This window comes from Pristiophorus japonicus, chromosome 7 (assembly GCF_044704955.1).
Source record: "Pristiophorus japonicus isolate sPriJap1 chromosome 7, sPriJap1.hap1, whole genome shotgun sequence".
Lineage (NCBI taxonomy): Eukaryota > Metazoa > Chordata > Chondrichthyes > Pristiophoridae > Pristiophorus > Pristiophorus japonicus.
Window position 1 is genome coordinate 106,284,478 of NC_091983.1, and position 22,845 is coordinate 106,307,322.

General features: G+C 45.2%; 1 protein-coding gene across 7 annotated transcripts in view; it reads right to left on the bottom strand.

The window, feature by feature from the left end:
• LOC139267231 (intersectin-2-like) overlaps window positions 1–22,845 on the bottom strand; it is a 297,091-nt gene that overhangs the window by 119,308 nt on the left and 154,938 nt on the right. For all 7 annotated transcript variants that reach the window (XM_070885216.1, XM_070885218.1, XM_070885214.1 and 4 more), the window contains 5 exons: window positions 17,492–17,588; window positions 12,503–12,639; window positions 11,820–11,883; window positions 6,372–6,509; window positions 1,339–1,430 (listed from right to left, as the gene is read on the bottom strand). In XM_070885216.1, coding sequence (XP_070741317.1) covers window positions 1,339–1,430; window positions 6,372–6,509; window positions 11,820–11,883; window positions 12,503–12,639; window positions 17,492–17,588 — 528 coding nt within the window. The remainder of the gene's footprint in view (window positions 1–1,338; window positions 1,431–6,371; window positions 6,510–11,819; window positions 11,884–12,502; window positions 12,640–17,491; window positions 17,589–22,845) is intronic.

Genomic DNA, 22,845 nt, shown 5'->3' on the forward strand with positions numbered 1-22,845 from the left:
ACTATTGAAACTACATTGCTCTAGAGTATTTGGACACATTCACTGCTCACATAATGGAGACTGCACTGACTCTGCTACACAAAACCAATATTGGCACTATTGTTACCCCAGCCGATTATGACATTTATTGGTTATAAATCAGTATAATCAATGGATAGGTTGTATTGAAGGAAGAATTCAAGCAAAAGCACATTAAGGGAGATGCAGTGCCATTTAACTATTGGTCAATCAACTGCTTTCTAAACTGGAAACTGAACTACATTTTGTCCATTGTAAATGGGTGGTCATGACTTACGAAACCTAAACAGGATATAGTTGCAGGGAGATTTTAAATAGAAGGCACTAAAATCTGACTTGGCTAGAATTTCCTATAGCTTACTGCCCGGTTTTTGGGCGGTACTGGTCATTGTGGGTGGTAATCAGCTGAGCAAAAATTTCCTGACCCGAGTTATGCTGCCGGTTTCGAGGTACCACTGCCAGCGTGCACTGTCCTGAGATCGCCCTGGCATGATATTTGGCTGAGCGGTGACCCGTAGGTCTGTTTAAAAAAACCGCCCACGAGGATCAGCGAAGCTGGGCGGTAGGTAAGTAGTTCTTCAAGAAAAAGGTTAGTAATTGGTTTTATACTATTTATTTAAAAAATGTGTTGTGGTGATTTAGTTTTAAAGTAATTTGGGAATGTTTTTTTGATTTTTTAGTGATGTTTTTTGAAAAATTATTTTTATTGTTTTTCTGATGTTAGGCCCAATTCGCAGTCTCGGGGTAAATTTTTATTGATTTTTAAAACATTTTCACCCATTTTGTTTACGAACCACCCAATCGACCCTAAATTGCACTTTTTTGCCAGAATGGGGGTGCAAGGCCCATGTTTTTCGCTTGGCCGATTTTTTTATTTTTTGGGGGGGGGGGGCGGTGGTGAGGGGGAGTTTTCGGCAGCGATAATCTTCCCAGTCTTAGCGGTCTTTTGGACGGCAAGTGGGTGCTGACGGGCTGATAGGAAATTCTAGCCCATTGTTTTTTCTGCTAATACAGAACTTTACTTAGCTTATATTAAAGTAACGCTATTTGCTATGTGTTTGATATTATACATGTACGGTGTTATGTGCACGTTAGTAGCATTACTTATTACTTGTTAACAATTGAGGTTCACCGTCGCAATATTTATGGTCTTTAACAATATTGCATTCTGTAGTGGTTTCTTAAAGTTTGATGTATGTGTTAGAAATTCATTATTAAAATTTTGGACAAGAACAGCAATAATAATTCATTTTACATTCAATACCATCCAGCATATTCATGCAAGAGAGACACGAGACACATGCAGGCTAGTTATTTTACCAGGTGACTTTTTCTGGGCCTCCTGGCTTTCCTCTACTACTTCCTGATACTGAGGTGGGGTTCCATTTAGTCCAGCGCCCCATTTGCTTGATCTAAAGGAAACAAACAGAACTATAATCTTCCCCAAACCTTGTATTTTCACGGCTGCAAGTACTTTTTGCATGGTTTCAAAGGGCTGTCACGACTATCATGAATTTCACTGTGACACATGTAAGCAAAATATTAAATTCCTTTTTATAAAAACTGGGAGTCAAATGCAGCAAGAACAAAGGAAACTGGGCACCGCTATTATGAGAGGCATTACTGGGTTTACCATAAATGGCTCATCACCCATTTGCAGCTTCATATTGTTTTAAAAATAGAAACTATTTGAAATGTATAGCAAGTTAATGAACGGCTAAAAGAGGAAAAGACAGGCTAATGCTTCGGTCCTGAATCAGAATGTTGGAGTCCATTATTAAAGAAGCAGTAACAGGACATTTGGAAAAGCATAATTCAATCAGGCAGAATCAGCATGGATTTATGAAGGGGAAGTCATGTTTGACAAATTTGCTGGAATTCTTTGAGGATGTAACGAACAGGGGAACCAGTGGCTGTGGTGTATTTGGACTTCCATAACGCATTTGACTAGATGCCACATAAAAGGTTACTGCACAAGATAAAAGTTCACGGTGTTGGGGGTAATATATTAGTTAGCCTATCCTCTATCCATGCTAACAGAAAACAGAGAGTCGGGATAAATAGTTCATTCTCTGGTTGGCAACCAGTAACTGGTGGGGTGCCGCAGGGATCAGTGCTGGGACCTCAACTATTTACAATCTATATTAATGACTTGGAAGAAGGGACCGAGTGTAATGTAACCAAGTTTGCTGACAAAGATGGGAGGAAAAGCAATATGTGAGGAGAACACAAAAAATCTGCAAAAGGACAGACAGGCTAAGTGAGTGGGCAAAAATTTGGCAGATGGGAGTATAATGTTGGAAAGTGTGAGGATATGCACTTTGGCAGAAAAAAATCGAAGAGCAAGTTATCATTTAAATGGAGAAAGATTGCAAAGTGCTGCAGTACACAAAAGGTTAATATGCAGGTACAGCAAGTGATCAGGAAGGCCAATGGAATATTGACCTTTATTGCAAAGGGGATGGAGTATAAAAGTTGGGAAGTCTTGCTACAGTTATACAGGGTATTGGTGAGGCCACATCTGGAATATGGCATATAATTTTGGTTTCCATATTTACGAAAAGATATACTTGCTTTGGAGGCAGTTCAGAGAAGGTTCACTAGGTTGATTCCGGAGATGAAACATAGAAACATAGAAAATAGGTGCAGGAGCAGGCCATTCAGCCCTTCTAGCCTGCACCGCCATTCAATGAGTTCATGGCTGAACATGAAACTTCAGTACCCACTTCCTGCTTTCTCGCCATAACCCTTGATCCCCCGAGTAGTAAGGACTTCATCTAACTCCCTTTTGAATATATTTAGTGAATTGGCCTCAACTACTTTCTGTGGTAGAGAATTCCACAGGTTCACCACTCTCTGGGTGAAGAAGTTTCTCCTCATCTCGGTCCTAAATGGCTTACCCCTTATCCTCAGACTGTGACCCCTGGTTCTGGACTTCCCCAACACTGGGAACATTCTTCCTGCATCTAACCTGTCTAAACCCGTCAGAATTTTAAACGTTTCTATGAGGTCCCCTCTCATTCTTCTGAACTCCAGTGAATACAAGCCCAGTTGATCCAGTCTTTCTTGATAGGTCAGTCCCGCCATCCCGGGAATCAGTCTGGTGAATCTTCGCTGCACTCCCTCAATAGCAAGAATGTCCTTCCTCAAGTTAGGAGACCAAAACTCTACACAATACTCCAGGTGTGGCCTCACCAAGGCCCTGTACAACTGTAGCAACACCTCCCTGCCCCTGTATTCAAATCCCCTCGCTATGAAGGCCAACATGCCATTTGCTTTCTTAACCGCCTGCTGTACCTGCATGCTAACCTTCAATGACTGATGTACCATGACACCCAGGTCTCGTTGCACCTTCCCTTTTCCTAATCTGTCACCATTCAGATAATAGTCTGTCTCTCTGTTTTTACCACCAAAGTGGATAACCTCACATTTATCCACATTATACTTCATCTGCCATGCATTTGCCCACTCACCTAACCTATCCAAGTCACTCTGCAGCCTAATAGCATCCTCCTCGCAGCTCACACTGCCACCCAACTTAGTGTCATCCGCAAATTTGGAGATACTGCATTTAATCCCCTCGTCTAAATCATTAATGTACAATGTAAACAGCTGGGGCCCCAGCACAGAACCTTGCGGCACCCCACTAGTCACTGCCTGCCATTCTGAAAAGTACCCGTTTACTCCTACTCTTTGCTTCCTGTCTGACAACCAGTTCTCAATCCACGTCAGCACACTACCCCCAATCCCATGTGCTTTAACTTTGCACATTAATCTCTTGTGTGGGACCTTGTCGAAAGTCTTCTGAAAGTCCAAATATACCACATCAACTGGTTCTCCATTGTCCACTTTACTGGAAACATCCTCAAAAAATTCCAGAAGATTTGTCAAGCATGATTTCCCTTTCACAAATCCATGCTGACTTGGACCTATCATGTCACCATTTTCCAGATGCACTGCTATGACATCCTTAATAATTGATTCCATCATTTTGCCCACTACTGAGGTCAGGCTGGCCGGTCTATAATTCCCTGTTTTCTCTCTCCCTCCTTTTTTAAAAAGTGGGGTTACATTGGCTACCCTCCACTCCATAGGAACTGATCCAGAGTCAATGGAATGTTGGAAAATGACTGTCAATGCATCCGCTATTTCCAAGGCCACCTCCTTAAGTACTCTGGGATGCAGTCCATCAGGCCCTGGGGATTTATCGGCCTTCAATCCCATCAATTTCCCCAACACAATTTCCCGACTAATAAAGATTTCCCTCAGTTCCCCCTCCTTACTAGACCCTCTGACCCCTTTTATATCCAGAAGGTTGTTTGTATCCTCCTTAGTGAATACCGAACCAAAGTACTTGTTCAATTGGTCTGCCATTTCTTTGTTCCCCGTTATGACTTCCCCTGATTCTGACTGCAGGGGACCTACGTTTGTCTTTACTAACCTTTTTCTCTTTACATACCTATAGAAACTTTTGCAATCCACCTTAATGTTCCCTGCAAGCTTCTTCTCGTACTCCATTTTCCCTGCCCTAATCAAACTCTTTGTCCTCCTCTGCTGAGTTCTAAATTTCTCCCAGACTCCGGGTTCGCTGCTATTTCTGGCCAATTTGTATGCCACTTCCTTGGCTTTAATACTATCCCTGATTTCCCTGGATAGCCACGGTTGAGCCACCTTCCCTTTTTTATTTTTACGCCAGACAGGAATGTACAATTGTTGTAATTCATCCATGCGGTCTCTAAATGTCTGCCACTGCCCATCCACAGTCAACCCCCTAAGTATAATTCGCCAATCTATCCTAGCCAATTCACGCCTCATACCTTCAAAGTTACCCTTCTTTAAGTTCTGGACCATGGTCTCTGAATTTACTGTTTCATTCTCCATCCTAATGCAGAATTCCACCATATTATGGTCACTCTTCCCCAAGGGGCCTCGCACAATGAGATTGCTAATTAATCCTCTCTCATTACACAACACCCAGTCTAAGATGGCCTCCCCCCTAGTTGGTTCCTCAACATATTGGTCTAGAAAACCATCCCTTATGCACTCCAGGAAATCCTCCTCCACCGTATTGCTTCCAGTTTGGCTAGCCCAATCTATGTGCATATTAAAGTCACCCATTATAACTGCTACACCTTTATTGCATGCACCCCTAATTTCCTGTTTGATGCCCTCCCCAACATCCCTATTACTGTTTGGAGGTCTGTACACAACTCCTACTAACGTTTTTTGCCCTTTGGTGTTCTGCAGCTCTACCCATATAGATTCCACATCATCCAAGCTAATGTCTTTCCTAACTATTGCATTAATCTCCTCTTTAACCAACAATGCTACCCCACTTCCTTTTCCTTTTATTCTATCCTTCCTGAATGTTGAATACCCCTGAATGTTGAGTTCCCAGCCCTGATCATCCTGGAGCCACGTCTCCGTAATCCCAATCACATCATATTTATTAACATCTATTTGCACAATTAATTCATCCACCTTATTGCGGATACTCCTTGCATTAAGACACAAAGCCTTCAGGCTTGTTTTTTTAACACCCTTTGTCCTTTTAGAATTTTGCTGTACAGTGGCCCTTTTTGTTCTTTGCCTTGGGTTTCTCCGCCCTCCACTTTTCCTCATCTCCTTTCTGTCTTTTGCTTTTGCCTCTTTTTTGTTTCCCTCTGTCTCCCTGCATTGGTTCCCATCCCCCTGCCATATTAGTTTAAATCCTCCCCAACAGCACTAGCAAACAGTCCCCCTAGGACATTGGTTCCGGTCCTGCCCAGGTGCAGACCGTCCGGTTTGTACTGGTCCCACCTCCCCCAGAGGGGGTTGATTTATGAGGAAAGGTTAAGAATTAAAAAATAAAAACTTTAACTTATCTTTTTTGCAGGTCTTCATACTTACCGCTGCTGGCAGAGCTGTACCGACCTGTTTGACCCTGTCGGTATTCTGGGCAGAGAGTGCCTAAAGTACAACGATAACGCAATCCGCGGCGTTGCACGTCGGCGCACCTCTCCTCGGCGGTACGTGGAAACGCTGCTGTAAAAAGGTGCCCCAAGATCTCGTCGTCCTGGTTTTCGCTGTGGGGGGTTCAAATGGCGGCGAAAACCTGGTTGCAAAGTCAGCGAAAATCTAGCCCTTGTCTTTACATGACTGCTGAAAAGCAGTCCGTAATCAGCTTTTACTAGGTTTCTATGTTGGCTTGTACAGGAATGGACCCTTGGATGAAATACAGCGGCTGTTCACATCCATGGAACTGTATCCTACTTGTATGTACTAATATGACTTAGCACATATGGGAATTAGGAGGGATTAAAATGTAAATGTATGGATCATTTCACCACGCTGGGAAATAAAGAATCACTCACCTAAATGAAGGAGGTGTCAGTTCTGGGGGAAGTGTGAGAGGAAGAGGTTGACCAGACCTGGCCATTTCAATCAAATGCATTGCTAAAATAAACTCTTCTGCTCTGAGCTTTCCATCCTGATCAACATCTGCCAGGTTCCTGTAATTCAACAGTGTGTCAGAGTAAGAGGCTTAATGCATATTGTCATGTTGGCGAACTGAACAATAAAATAATTTATCTTAACATACGGATAACAAACTGATTCTATAGCAAAAGACAGAAAAACCCAATCAACTTTTTGTCAAGGGTCACAATTTCAAGCAATGATTTGTTCAAAAGCTGCTGCTTTCACCAGGATTTTTATAATGCATATTAGTGAGTAGTACCCAACGTGGGGCCATTTGAAATATTTTGTAGTCTCTTTAAAATGCCTTGAATTTCTTTTTCTTCAGTTATTTTGAAAGTGACCAAGGCTCAAGGCACCAAGTATTGGCTAGGCATCACCACATAAAGCAAATCAGGACTGTTTAACTACATCTCTGCACTACTGGTGATACAGTGGCACCAACAAGGGCCTTGAGACTGGGAGATGTTCTGTCTTCCCTATTGAACAGAAAGACAAATTAGTAATGTTTGCTCATTGTTTTTTGTTTAAAAGCAAGCATTTGGGGCCCAAGTTTCGAGCCGCGCCTAGAACGGCGCAGTCCCGACCTGGACGCCCGTTTTTCGCGCCACAAAATGCGCCTTAAAAAAACCTCCAGATTCTCCAGCTCCCTGCAGGTCGTTTGCAGCTCGGCGCAGCGCAGCACGAGCTGTAGGGGGTGGAACCAGGTACCTGCGCTGAAAACAGTGCCGGGACCGCTGCACATGCGCGCTACAGTGGGCGCGCATGTGCAGTAGCTCCAGGCGCCCAAAACTGTGTGGGAGGGGCCGAAGCACGCAGCCCCTAGCCCTGGCCGAATGGCCTCACTGGGGCTGTGTGAATAAGGCTCCTCCCACGGCCAGCTCTTGCTTCCTCCCGACCCGACTCCCGCTCCCCGCCTCCAGACCGGACCAGACACCGACCCGACTCCCGCTCCCCAACACCCCCCCCCCCCTCCCCCGACCCGACCCCCCAGACTGGACCCGACCCGACACCTGCTCCCACTCCCGGACTGGATCCGACCTGACCTTCCCCCCCCCCCCGACCTGACCTTCCTCTCCCTCCCTCCCCCTGACCCGAACTGAACCAACCTCCCTCCCACCACCCCCCGACCCTGACCCGCGCTCCCCCCGACCCGTCCCAACGCCACCTACCTGTAAATCAGGTGCTGGGGACGGGCCCTCCCCGAAGTCTCGGGCCCGGCCCGTTCAATCTCCCTCCCCCTTCTCCTTCCCCCCCCCCCCATCTCCTTTCCCCCCCTTCTCCCTCCCGTCCCTCCCCCTTCTCCCCCCCGTCCCTCCCCCTTCTCCCCCCCCCCCTTCTCCCCGCCTCTCTCCCTCCCCTCGCTGTCAGAAACACAGACACTGACAGACAGACAATGAGAGACACACACAGACAGACAGAGAGATAGAGACACTGACAGAGACACACTGGGGGGGGGGCATCCCAGCACGCTGTTGGAGGGCTCCCGGTGCTGCAGTCGGTAAGTAGAAAATGTTTTATTTATTGATTTTTTAAAAAATTATTTCTTATTAATTTTTTTTGATTGATTTATTGGTTGATTTATTGATGTATTTATCATTTATTATTGATGACGGCTCTTTATTTGTAAAACTGAAGTGTTTAATGTTTGTAAACTTCCCTTTAAACGCCCCCCCATTCCCTACGCCTGATTTTCTAAAGTGTAGACAAGGTTTTTTCAAGCGTACAAAAATCTTCACTTACTCCATTCTAAGTTAGTTTGGAGTAAGTTTTCACTCACGAAACTTTGAAAACAGGCGCAAGTGGCCGGACACGCCCCCTTTTGAAAAAGAAATTCTGTTCCAAAGTGAAACTGTTCTAACTGACTAGAACTGGAGCAAACTAAATGGCGAGAATTCCGATTTCTAAGATACTCCGTTTTACACCAGTTGCTCCTAAAAATCAGGAGCAAATCATGTCGAAACTTGGGGCCTTTAAACCCAGCCATTATCTAGCTCCCCTTATCCGAGTGGTCTTCTCCAGCCACAAGTCCCAGCCGGCACCCTCCACACTCTGACTGTAGACTCCTGCTTGTTCCCCACTCCTTACACTCTATCATCTGAGGCAGTTCTTTCAGTCATTCAATTTCCACATATATGCTGATAACTTCCCAGATCTACCTCTCCACCATCTCCCTCAAATCCTCCATTGCCTTTGGGTTGTCAGATTACTTACTCAATATCCAGTCTTGGATGAGGTGGTTTCCTGTAGTTAAACATTGGGAAGACCAAAGCCATCGTCTTCAGCCCCCTAGCACAAACTCCGTTCCCTTGCCCCTTCCTGGCAATTTTCTCAGGCTGAACCAGTCTGTTTGCTACCTCAGTGTCCTATTACACCCAAAGCTGAGCTTCCGATTCCATGTCCTCTCCATCACAAAGACCGTCTATTTCCACCTCCGTAACATCACAGCCTCTGGCCCTGCCAGCCCATCCGCCAATTAAATCTTCATCCATGTCGTTGTTACCTCCACACTCAACTATTTCCACATTCTCTTGGCCGGCAGCCATTCTCTATCCTTTGCTTCAGCTCATCCAAAACTCTGCTACCCATAGCCTATCCAGCTTCTAGTCCCAATCAACTTTGGCCTTGTTAACCTACATTGGCTCTTGGTCCCCCATGCCTCTAATTTAAAATTCTCATCCTTGTAAAGACAGATAGATTTGCATTTATATAGCGCCTTTCATGCCCACCGGATGTCCCGAAGTGCTTTACGCCAATGGAGTACTTTTTGAAGTGTAGTCACTGTTGTAATGTAGGAAACACGGCAGTCAATTTGCCACAGCAATGTGATCTTGATTAAATAATCTGTTCTTATAATGTTGATTGAGGGATAAACATTGGCAAGGACACTGGAGATATCTCCCCTGCTCTTCTTTGAAATAGTGCCATGGGATCTTTTATATTCACCTGAGAGAGCAGATGAGGCCTCAGTTTAACATCTCATCTGAAAGACGGCACCTCCGACAGTGCAGCACTCCTTCAGCACTGCACTGGAGTGTCAGCCTAGATTTTTGTGCTCAAGTCTCTGGAATCCACAACCTTCTGACCCAGAGAAGAGAGTGCTTCCCACTGAGCCACAGCTGACACTTGTATGTAAATCCTTTCAAAACCTCGTATCTCCCTATTTCTGTTACCTCCTCAAGCCCGACAAACTCCAGAACTCTCTTTTCCTCAGACTCTGGCCTCTTCTGCATTCTCCCCTCCCTTCACTCCACCATTGGTGGCACTGCTTTCAGCTCTGGAATTCCCTCCCTAAACCCATCTGCCTCATTACTTCCCTCTCCATAAAACCCACCTCTTTGACCAAGCTATCAGTTACCGCTCCCAATATCTGCTTCTTTGGCTCAGCATTCGATTATGTCTGATTACATCTCTGTGAAACACTTTGGGATTTAAAAAAAAATGTTAAAAATGTTGTATAAATGAAGGTTGCTTTGCTCTTTTCCTTCAAAGGTCTCCCAAAAAACTCTCTCTCCAACCATGTTTTCACCCCCACTCCCACCAGATCCTTTTCATCTCCAGCCCCCATTCTTGTTAAGCACTTTGAGGAATTATTTTGCATGAGGAGTGCTTTATAAAGGCAAGTTACTATCATTTGTTTTTAATAATAACTAGATGCAGTCCCCAGCAGGTTTCCCTCATACTGGCCCCAAGTTTCCACACGCAGCGGAACAGGCGCTCCTCAGAGCTGGACGCCTGTTTTTCGCGCCGAAAAAAAAGTGCGGTATTCTCGAGCTCCTTAGAGCTCAATGTCTGCTTGGCGCGGCGCACAGGGGGCGGAGCCTACCATTCGCGCCGATTTTGTAAGTAGGAGGGGGCGGGTACAATTGAAATGAGGCTTCTTGGTGCCGGCAACCCTGCGCGTGCACGTTGGAGCGTTCACGCACGCGCAGTCTGAAGTAAACATTGGCACTCGGCCATTTTTAAAAGTACTGCAGAAAAAGTGAAGATTTGTTTCTTGGACCCCTGCAAAGGCTTGTATTTTAATTTTCTTGATATTTCTGTGTGTGAGGGAGTGCTTTTAGCAGCACTGCTGAATAAATCACCTGCTGAAATCAGTGAGTTCAGCTTTTCACTGCTAAACTTGCAGAACCGGTGCCTGCAAATTAAGGACTGTGTGTTTGGAGAAATAAAAGTGCCAATTCAACTTTGCAATGGATCAACTTCCACCAAGAACAAAGAATTTCTTGCATGAGGAAGCAAACCATTGCATAATATGTGGTGCACCCATTCTGCAAATTTAAATATAAAGATGTCGATGTGGCTGCCTCTCCCTGTCCAAATGGCCTCAGTCAGTCCCCCTCACAGCTCGAAGGCTGCTGCTGTTCATTCTTCGGCTCCCGACCAGCCACTGACGCCGCTGCAATCCCATGGCCGAATGGCCTCAAGTCCGTCCGGGTGCTGCATCTTCGCAGGGAATGAAGGCCTGCCTCAAGCACCGCAGCTCAGCTCGAAGGCTGCTTGCTGCCTGCCACTGCCGTTGAGACGAGACACTGACGCCACACCCCTGCCTCAAGCACTGCAGCTCAGCTCGAAGGCTGCTTCCTGCCGCTGCCGTCGAGACACTGACGCCACACCGCTGCCTGAAAGGCCTGCCTGAAGCACTTTCACACAGGTAGGAACATGGTTTATTTAATCTTTTCTTTGCTTATAAATTTTTATTCAGGTTGGATTTATTTGTATAATATTTGTATAAGTAAAACTAAGGATTGATTGTAGAATTTAATGACTTCCCTTCCACCCCCCACCCCCACCCCCTCAACCTCGTTCCCTATGCCTAATTTGTAACCTGCGCCTGATTTTTTTTAAAGTGTAGACAAGGTTTTTTCAAGCGTACAAAAATCTTCACTTACTCCATTCTAAGTTAGTTTGGAATACGTTTTCACCGTGGAAACTTTGAAATCAGGCGTCAGTGGCCGGACACGCCCCCTTTTGAAAAAATAATTCTGTTCCAAAGTGAAACTGTTCTACCTGACTAGAACTGCAGAAAACTAAATGTGGAGAATTCCGATTTCTAAGATACCCCATTCTACACCGGTTGCTCCTAAAAATCAGGAGCAAATCATGTGGAAACTCGGGGCCACTATTTCAATCAGATTGCAATTTAGCAATACCAAAATATAACAGGTTTTAAAAATCACGAATAGGAAATGTCATACTGTGTTAAATCATGCAATATTCAACAAACAGCGCCTTTAATTAAATCTGAAAGCCAGTTAATTGGATGGTCACCACTGTGTGTCCCCAGGTGGGAGCTTCATCCATAAGAACATCTGTAGAGAATGCTTAATTACAGCAGAACTTACCATATGGTAGCTAGTTGGTTGTGTGACAAATTGGACTGTACAAGAGCATTCCTGGCTTGGGGGCCTAAAAACAAATTCAAATCATTAGCAGGCTAGCACATTCTACTTACAGCTACAGTCAGGAACATTGTCCTTTTGTTCAGTTCACCCTCATCATTTGCATTACATAATTTTAGCTTTTCTGCTCAAAACAATTTCAATTAGCACCAATAAAAATTACATGAGAATTTCAACTATTATTATCCATTCACATTAGCAAGATCTGGATGTCACCATTTCTAATGCCAATCAGACAAGGGTGGAGTGAGCAAACAGCAGCACCCTGAGTTCGCGTGTCGATGTGGCACCCGAGTGCTGCAATTTTTTCCAGCACAGATTACGTGAAGTGTCTGGGGCTGAGTTTAATTATACCCCACAACTACTGCTCTGTAAGCACAAACATTAATATTTTCAACCACACGTGCATTCTAATTCAAATGAAATAGAAATCATCACTGTGGCAAAGTACATCTTCCATGGAGACAGTTCTTCAACCAGTATTCCCAACAAAACTAATTAACAACCTGAGCCTGCATTGTGGTAGGTGAGGTCCGAAGTGCTGTGGTATGATCAATCAAATCACCAATACTAAGTTTGCACGAAAGAAATAGCTCATCAGTCACAAGCACACATACTTCACTGACCTGAGAGGTAACCACTCATGGATTTATCAAGGCTATTGAAGAATTGTCGATATTTGAGCCTGGCGGCCTGAGGAACTCCCCAGTCAGAAGAGCTCATTTTGGGTGAGGCAAGAGAAGTAGTGGATGATGATGAACTGCTGCAGAAAGGAAACAGAAAGATCGGTAGGTCACAATCAGAAAGGATATCAGCCACAAAGTTTTGAAACATTAGTCTCTTTATTTCTCTTTTGAACATAAAACTCTTGCAAGAACTAATGCTGAAAGTACAGTCCTAGAATAATGATACAGTAATATAGTAAAGACTGATAAAAACAGACACATCAAATCTGCTGTGCTTTTAAAGCAAAAGTGGTATGGAGCCTCGTTGAAACATATGTAGTTTTTTCTCCTCTTCAACGTTCTCACTTAATTTCTTCCCTCTTTGACTTTTCTGAAGAAATGTGACTCATATTGAGGTGGGTTCATCACCTAAGTAGCCACTTTTCATGTATGAACCTGAACAGCGTTTCAGACCACCAGCTGGCGTTCATTCGTGCACAGTCCAACAGGAACCATTGAAAAGTAATCAGGAGCAGAAATCCTGGTTAATGTTCCCCTCTAACCCAGAACCGCTGATGTCAATTGTAGCATCACCACTCCAGCTGAGAGCAACTTAGGTGGAGAGGGATCGATCAGAAGTCAGTTAGTCTCTATAGGCTCAATTTTGGCCCAGCCCGTTTTTCAGTGCACTTACCGGAGATATGCCGCTTTTCTCCTTTCAGAAGTGCACTGAAAAATTTCCTTCCCACTTTGGCCGCTGTCCGGCCTCCTCCCTGTGGTCGTGCAGCGTGGCCAGTCGAGTCAGGAGTGGAGCCAGCGTCCTGCGCCGAAAACAGTGCCGGGACGTCTGCACATGCGCAGTGGAGTTTCCGTGCATGCGCAGTAGCTCCTCGCCCCCAGCCTCTCTGTGTCTTGCTGCAGCTGCTGTGTGGGACCCGATGCCGGCCAAATGTTGTGAGTAGGGGTATGGAGTGGCAATTGCACAGGCTGCTTAGTTCCATTTGATTTGCAGCTTTAATCACTTTAATCTTAGAAATCGCGCCGATAGACCACTTGGCCAGGCTAGGGGCGGGCGGGCAGGAAAACTGATAGAAATCATCCAGGCAGGAGCACTATCAGTTTTCCTGCCCGCCCGCCCCTAGCCCTGGCCAAGTGGCCTATCGGCGCGATTTCTAAGAGATCGATCGCACTGGGAGGCCACACGGCCAGGGCTAGGGGCAGGCGGGCAGGAGAACTGATAGAAATCATCCAGGCAGGAGCACTATCAGTTCTCCTGCCCGCCCCTAGTCCAGGTCGAGTGGCCTCCCGCACCGGCCGGCCCGCTGTCTTCCCGGGCCGAGTTTTAAGATGAAGGTAGGACTTACTTCAATTTTTTAAATTTGTTATTGAATGCTTATTACTTTTTGTTTTCACGGTTTGGTGCTTTGTAAATCTTGGTGCTTTGTAAGTCTTGATGCTTTCGGTGCAGGTCCTCTCCGTTTCCCTTCCCGCCCCATCCCAGGCTGAATGGCCTCGATGTACCTACCTGCACCGATTTCTTAACTCTCCGCAAGAGTTTTCTGAAGTGGCCACATACGCTAGCCTAAGAAGATCTGGAGTAACTATTAGCTGGCCAAAGTTGCCTAAATGGGCAGAACTGGCGTAGGTGGTTGGTAACGTCCCCTTTTGAGAGGAAAAAAACAAAACTAAAAAAATCGTAACTAACTCACTTACACTGGTACAAATTGATTGTGGAAAATGGGAATTTTTAAGTTACTCCAGAAAAACCAAGTAACTCCAAAGAAATACAGAGCAACTCCTGGCCAAAATTGAGCCCTAAAGGTGGTGCTACATCTCAGATTCCATTAATTCATCAATGTGCTCCTGGTATATTTTGTGTTTTATTTTAAATAATAAGAGGTAAATTAATTAACATTCTGATTACTATGCACAAAGTTTTTTTCAGACAGAAATAACCCACTTCGTTTGTTAAACTGTTCTCAGTCGCTGGATGCTGTACCATGCTGGAACACCAATGCATGGTACAGAGTGCTGGAGCATAGCTTCAATCTCCCATCCAACTGGGTTTCCAATTTCAAATCTATGCATAGTAGAACGAAAATTCGGTATAGCATAAGCAAACAGCAGCTCTTATAAGGACAATTCTTTCACCCCTTCAGTCCAAAAATCTGCATTTTAATAAGTTTATTAACATAGATTTAAATAGTTCTGTGCTACATTTACAAAAAGTACGTTCATGCATTTGAATGAAATTCTTCTGTTCATTGTTTAAACAAACTTTACCCTATTTAAAATAGTGGACAAAGAAAATTCATACAAATGTGTTAACAACAACTTGTATTTATATAGTGCCTGTAACATAGTAAAACATCCCAAGGTACTTCACAGGAGTGTTTTAAGACAAAAATTTGATACCGAGCCACATAAGGAGAAATTAGGGCAGGCGATTTGGTCAAAGAGGTAGGTTTTAAGGAGCATCTTAAAAGGAGGCGAGAGGTAGTGAGGTTTAGGCAGAGAGCTCCAGAGCTTAGGGCCTAGGCAACAGAAAGTATGGCTAAAATTGGTTGAGTGATTATAATCAGAGATGCTCAAGGGGCACAATTAGAGGACCGCAGATGTATCTGGGTGGGCGGGTTGTGGGACTGGAGGAGATTAGTGATAGGTGGGGCGAGACCATGGAGGGATTTGAAAACAAGGATGAGAATTTTGAAATCGAAGTGTTGCTTAACTGAGAGCAATCTAGGTAAGTGAGTACAGGAGTGATGGGTGAACGGAACTTGGTGTGTGTTAGGACACGGGCAGTCGGGTTTTGGATGACGTCTAGTTTATGTAGGGTCAAATATGGGAGGCCAGCCAGGAGTGCGTGGGAATAGTGAAGTCTAGAGGTAACAAAATCATGGTTGAGGATTTCAGCAGCAGATGAGCTGAGGCAAAGGCGGAGACGGGTGATGTTACCGAGGTGGAAATAGGTGGTCTTAGTTATACCGCGGATATGTAGTCGAAAGTTCATTTCAGGGTCAAGTATGACACCAAGGTTATGAACAGTCTGGATAAGCCTCAGACAGATTTTAGGGAGAGGGATGGAGTCAGTGGCTAGTGAATGGAATTTGTGCCGAGGACTGAAAACAATGGCTTAGAGCTTCCCACTATTTAATTGGATAAAATTTCTGCTCATCCAGAACTGGATGTCGGACAAGCAGCCTGACAATATAGAGATAGTGGAGGGGTTGAGAGAAGTGGTGGTGAGGTAGAGCTGAGTGTCATCAGCGTACATGTGGAAACTGACGCTGTGTTTTTGGATGATGTCGCTAAGGGGCAGCATGTAGGTGAAAAATAGGAGGGGGCCAAGGATAATTCCTTGGCGAACACCAAAGGTAATGACGTGGGAGCGGGAAGAGAAGCCAGTGCAGGTGATTCTCTGGCTACGATTAGATAGATAAGAATGGAACCAGGTGAGTACAGTCCTACCCAGTTGGATGACAGTGGAGCAGCGTTTTAGAAGGATGGACTGGTCAACCGTATCAAAGACTGCTAACATGTCTAATTCATTAATCTATTGACAAAGTGTTACTTACGAGTGAGTTTTATTTGCCTATAACTACCGACTCCCTTTTCAATGATGCATCATTTTGTCGACACAAAAACAAAAGTTGAAATTATCTAATGAAAATGGTTTGTTTTCAGAGTCTATGACATATACATTCTAAAGAATAAGCAACAAATCTTCTTTTGATGTCAGTGAACCCTCATAAAGGCACACTTTATAAACTAAAACAGTGCTTGACAAATGTTCTGCCCTTTGTCAAATGTGGCAATACAGATTTAAATGGTGTCAAATTCCTCATTGCACTGTGAAAACATCAATACAATGAAATGGCTTGTGGCTATTATCATTATGCTCTCCCTTTTAGGTATAAAGATTAAGTGAAATTCCTTACAATGAGAAAGAGAATACAGGTTGAACCTCTCTTATCCGGCACCCTCGGAACCTAGCCTGTGCCGAATGAGGGATTTTGCCGGATATGGGGAGATCATCGGCTGGGGGGAGGGAAGGAGGAGGTCCCCGAAGTGTCGGCAGGCCGGCGGGATCAGCTAACTGTGCACAGAAAAGGGACTAAATCTGGAACCTCCGCATGACTTACTCTATGTTGTCCACTTACTAATCAATACAGTGGGGAAAACCACGTTAGTTTTTAAAAATTGCATTTGTGGTGGTGTTTGAAGCAATTAACTGATGTTAGCTTGGCTGAGTGGTAATACTCTTATCTCGGAGGAAGGATTTTGACCGGCTGCGTTCTGCACATATGCCACCCGGCGGCCAGGAATGGTGCCGGACGAGGGGTGGTGCCGGATAAGGGAATCCCGGATAAGAGAGGTTCAACCTGTACGAGTTTTCCAGAATTAATTAACTGATAATAAAATCACACTCTCAGAAATCATGTTTCATTAGCAAGCTGTTAATTATCAGATGAAATATGCATTCTCCTGTTGAAAGAGAATCGTCAAGGATGTTTAAAACAAGACCACCTGCTGTGCTCACCTTATTGTACTGCTGCTTATTCACCAGAGAATGGGTCGAATAAGAAACTTGCAATGGTTTCATTAACCATTTTTCTTAGCACTTTTCAAAATCTACATATGCTGTCATGTGACAGATAGAAGGATTTTCTGACAGTTTGTCAAAGAATTGCATCACGTTTGCTGGATTACTGGACACAAAATATAAATGCGATACATTTCTGATGCAAAACTTCTGCTTCGTTCCTGGGTGACTGAACAGCTTCAGCTAGAAATAGAATGTGCGCTTATATAATATTTCCTGTTTATTTACACTCAAAACAACATCTGGTTTGAATTGGACAGATGGCTAAATCGGCAGCATACTTATCTACTCTGTATTCAACCCAAATGCAATGGACAGGGCAATTGTAAAAAAAATTCTGCTTGTACCTGCTGGATCCAAGATCAATCAGTGACTGTGCCTTGTGCAGGCCAGCGCCTCCAAATCCCGCTATCGTCTGCCTCAGAGGCCCAGTATGGGGGAGTGCTGAAAAATTAACACCATGATGTGAGAAACAAAGGCCAAGGGGGTACAACATTACATTCCCCTTCCTGTTAAATAATTTATCTCAAAACTTCCCCCATCTACCAAAACATGCTGCTCATTACCCAATCAACCTTAGGCAAAGACCCACAACTCTTTTGAGGAAAACATAAGAAATTAAATCAAGTGCCCCCCGATCTGGGGGACACTCCAAACACTTTTCACGTGCCCTTTTTTTTTGTTTTTGTTTTTGTTTTTTTTCTCCTGTTTTTTTTTGTAAGGCAAAGACCCACAACTCTTTTAGAGGAGACAAAATAAAGCATTTAAATCAAGTACCCCCCAATCTGGGGGGGCCACTCCAAACATTTTCCAATGCCCTTTTTTTTTTTTTTTTTGTATTTTTGTAGTTTTTTTGGGGGGCATTAAAATTATATAATTTACAAGAGCCCCCTATAAAAGGGGAGGGGGACACTAAAACCCGGCAATTAAAACAAATTAAACTTTAAAACATATAAATTCAAATTAAAATTTGGTTGCCGGGGGTAACGATGCACTCCAGCCCCTCTGGCGCCCACCTCTCGCGGAAGGCCGCGAGCGTACCGGTGGACCGGTACCGCATGCTCCATCTCCAGGGACACCTTGGCCCGGATGTAGGCGCGGAAGAGAGGCAGGCAGTCAGGCTGAACGACCCCCTCGACCGCCCGCTGCCTGGACCGGCTGATGGCACCCTTGGCCGTGCCCAGGAGCAGTCCTCCGAGGAGGCCCTCGGACCTACCCGCTCCCCTCCAGGTAAAAGACCCACAACTCTTTTGAGTAAACAAAATCAACATTAAATCAAGTGCCCCCCAGAGGCACTACAAACATTTCACAACGCCCCTTTTTTGTTTTTTTTTTTTTTTGTATTTTTGTAGTTTTTTTGGGGGGCTCTAAAACCATAATTTACAAGTGCCCCCTATCTTTTGGGGGACACTAAAACCAGCATTTAAAACAAATTAAACTTTAAAACATATAATATCAAATTAAAATTTGGTTGCCGGGGGTGACGATGCACTCCAGTCCCTCCGGCGCCCACCTCTCGCGGAAGGCCGCGAGCATACCGGTGGACACCGCGTGCTCCATCTCTAAGGACACCCTGGCCCGGATGTAGGCATGGAAGAGAGAGGCAGGCAGTCGGGCTGAACGATCCCCTCGACCGCCCGCTGCCTGGACCGGCTGATGGCACCCTTGGCCGTGCCCAGGAGCAGTCCTACGAGGAGGCCCTCAGACCTACCCGCTCCCCTCCAGGCAAAGACCCACATCCTGCTGTTTGTAAGGCAGCTGGTTGGTCCAATCAGCTACTTAAACAATTAAAATACACAGTAATGAAACAATGGACAAGAATTATTCCTCAAGATAGTTTAATTCAAATACTTATAGCTAATTGGTTGGATGAAAAGTTACCTCCTTATAATTAATGTGAAGTTTGGTGGTTAGCCTTAAAGTCAGCCAACAAAGAGTGATGGAAGTTTAGGGCCCAAGTTTCGGGCCGCGCCTAGAACGGTGCAGCCCCGACCTGGACGCCCGTTTTTCGCGCCACAAAGTGCGCCTAAAAAAAACTTACAGATTCTCCGGCTCCCTGCTGGTCCTCTTGGGCCGGGCGCGGCGCAGCATGAGCAGTAGGGGGCGGAGCTAGGTCCCTGCGCTGAAAACAGTGCTGGGACCTCTGCACATGCGCCTTACAGTGGGCGCGCATGTGCAGTAGCTCCAAGCACCCAAAACTGTGTGGGAGGGGCCCGAAGCACGCAGCCCCAAGCCCTGGTCGAATGGCCTCACTGGGGCTGCGTGCATGAGGCTGCGTGCATAAGGCTGCCTCCCACGACCAGCTCCTGCTTCCTCCCAACCCGACTCCCGCTTCCCGCCTCTGGTCCGGACCCGACCCGGCTCCCCCTCCCCTCCCTCTCCCCCCCCCCCTCTCTCTCTCTCTCTCTCTCTCTCCCCCTCCCCCCCCTCTCTCTCTCCCCCTCCCCCCTCTCTCTCTCTCCCCCTCCCCCCCCTCTCTCTCTCCCCCTCCCCCCCCTCTCTCTCTCTCCCCCTCCCCCCCTCTCTCTCTCTCCCCCTCCCCCCCCTCTCTCTCTCTCCCCCTCCCCCCCTCTCTCTCTCTCCCCCTCCCCCCCCTCTCTCTCTCTCCCCCTCCCCCCCTCTCTCTCTCTCCCCTCCCCCCCCTCTCTCTCTCCCCCTCCCCCCCCTCTCTCTCTCTCCCCCTCCCCCCCCTCTCTCTCTCTCCCCCTCCCCCACCTCTCTCTCTCTCTCCCCCCCTCTCTCTCTCTCTCTCTCTCCCCCCCCTCTCTCTCTCTCCCCCCCCTCTCTCTCTCTCTCTCTCTCCCCCCCCTCTCTCTCTCTCTCTCTCTCCCCCCCCTCTCTCTCTCTCTCTCTCTCTCTCTCTCTCCCCCCCTCTCTCTCTCTCTCTCTCTCTCTCTCTCTCTCTCTCTCTTCCCCCCCCTCTCTCTCTCTCTCTCTCTCTCTCTCTCTCTCTCTCTCTCTCCCCCCCTCTCTCTCTCTCTCTCTCTCTCTCCCCCCCCCCTCTCTCTCTCTCTCTCTCTCTCCCCCCCCATCTCTCTCTCCCCCCCCTCTTTCTCTCTCTCTCCCCCCCTCCCTCCCTCTACCCACCTCCTCCCCCTCCCCTCGCTGTCAGAAACACAGACACTGACAGACAGAGCGTGAGAGACACAGACAGACAGAGAGATAGAGACAGTGACAGAGACACACTGGGTTGGGGGGGGGGGGGGGGCATCCCAGCACGCTGTTGGAGGGCTCCCAGTGCTGCAGTCGGTAAGTAGAAAATTTTTTATTTATTGATTTTTTAAAATATTTATTAATTTTTTTTTATTGATTTATTGGTTGATTTATTGGTTGATTTATTGATGTTTTTATCATTTATTATTGATGATAGCTCTTTATTTGTAAAACTGAAGTGTTTAATGTTTGTAAACTTCCCTTTAACCCCCCCCCATTCCCTATACCTGATTTGTAACCTACGCCTGATTTTCTAAAGTGTAGACAAGATTTTTTCGAGCGTACAAAAATCTTCACTTACTCCATTCTAAGTTAGTTTGGAGTAAGTTTTCATTGCCGAAACTTTGAAAACTGGCGTAAGTGGCCGGACAGGCCCCCTTTTGAAAAAAAAATTCTGTTCCAAAGTGAAACTGTTCTAACTGACTAGAACTGGAGCAAACTAAATGCCGAGAATTTGAATTTGTAAGATACTCCGTTCTACACCAGTTGCTCCAAAAAATCAGGAGGAACTGAGGCCAAAACTTGGGCCCATAGAGTCATCTGCTTTATTTCCAGTAAGTGTGGGTTTTGAACAACTTCAAACTCTAATCAGTGATCTCAATTGAACAGAACTCCAAGCAGTGTGTCCCTGGAAAGCTGTAACTGCATGGTAACATACATGTACTGTGTAGCTGCAGAGACACTTACTACAAAGTACACTTTATCGCTTGCAAAGAAGAGGTGTGTGCCATTGTGGGTGTGTTACAGTGAGTTAGAGCACCCAAAGTGCCAGAATGCAGGTCAATACCTGCAATTTCCTGGTCAAGCCAGGTCATTTGTGAAGCCACCAAATGGAGCCCAGGGACGGAAACAAACTACTTGGATCAATTTGCTGGAGGAAATTTAGAGTTCCGTAGAAAGAGCATCTGCCAACTACAGAGACAGGAAAGGGAGTAAGGTGCTCTAATGGAAAGAGGAAATATTTGGAGGGGAGGACCTTATTAGGTTAAACATATCAAACCGTAATAAAAGAAACAATTATATTCTCAGAGATCACAAATTCTTTCATCTGAGAGTCAGGGGGTGCCTTCCAATGTTTGTATTACTATATCTATTTGAGGTACTTTTCATTTGACTGTCTCCTGTTTCGGTTAACTCCATATGAAAACAAAATCTTATACAAATGCAATGAGATCTGTGGCCTACATGATTGTAGAACTACATTGCATTTTATGTGTCAAGTGTGGATTACAGTTAGTAACAGAAATGTTTAACTTTTTAATAAATTAAATAATAGAATGAGATGGGGTAAGTGGAGCACAAGAGTAGTGGTGAACGGTTGTTTTTCAGACTGAAGGACGGTACACAGTGGTGTTCCCCAGGGCTCGATACTAGGATCACTGCTTTTCTTGATACATATTAATGAATTGGACTTGGGTATACAGGGCACAATTTCAAAATTTGCAGATGACACAAAACTTGGAAGTATAGTGAACAGTGAAGAGGATAGTGATAGACTTCAAGAGGATATAGACAGGCTGGAGGAATGGGCGGACACGTGGCAGATGAAATTTAATGCAGAAAAGTACAAAGTGATATATTTTGGTAGGAAAAACAAGGAGGGGCAATATAAACTGAATGGTACAATCCTAAAATGGGAGCATGTAGAGAAAGACCTGGGGGTATGTGTGCACAAATCGTTGAAGGTGGCAGGGCTGGTTGAGAAAGCGGTTAAAAAAGCATATGGGATCCTGGGCTTTATAGAGGCATCAAGTACAAAAGCAAGAAAGCTATGATGAATCTTTATAAAACACTGGTTTGGCCTCAACTGGAATATTGTGCCCACTTTAGGAAGAATGTGAAGATTTTAGAGAGGGTGCAGAAAAGATTTATGAGAACAATTCCAGGGATGAGGGACTTTAGTTGGACTGGAGAAGCTGGAGTTGTTCTCCTTACAGCAGAGAAGATTGAACAGAGATTTGATAGTGGTGTTCAAAATCATGAGTGGTCTGGACAGAGTAGATAGAGTGAAACTGTTCCCATTGGCAGAAGGATCGAGAACCAGAGAACACAGATTTAAGATGATTGGCAAAAGTAGCAAAGGCAACATAAGAAAAAACTTTTTTAATACAGCAAGTGGTTAGGATCTGGAATGCACTGCCTGAAAGGGTTATGGAGGCAGATCCAATCATGACTTTCAAAAGGGAATTGGATAAGTAATCGAAGGAAAAACATTTACAGGGCTACAGGGAAAGGGAGTGGGACTAGCCGAAATGCTCTTGCAGAGAGTCGGCACAAACCCGATGGGCTAAATGGGCTCCTTCTGTGCTGTATCTATTCTATGATTCTAGAAGACATATAAATGTTATTAACTCTTCAATACAGTTAGCAAAAATGACAGAAGGTGACTCAGAATGAAGCATATTAAACAGCTTATTGATGCATTTATCATAGGTGAAATCTGAAAATAAATTCATGGATTAGGGATTTTGTAAGTGAGTGTCACTTT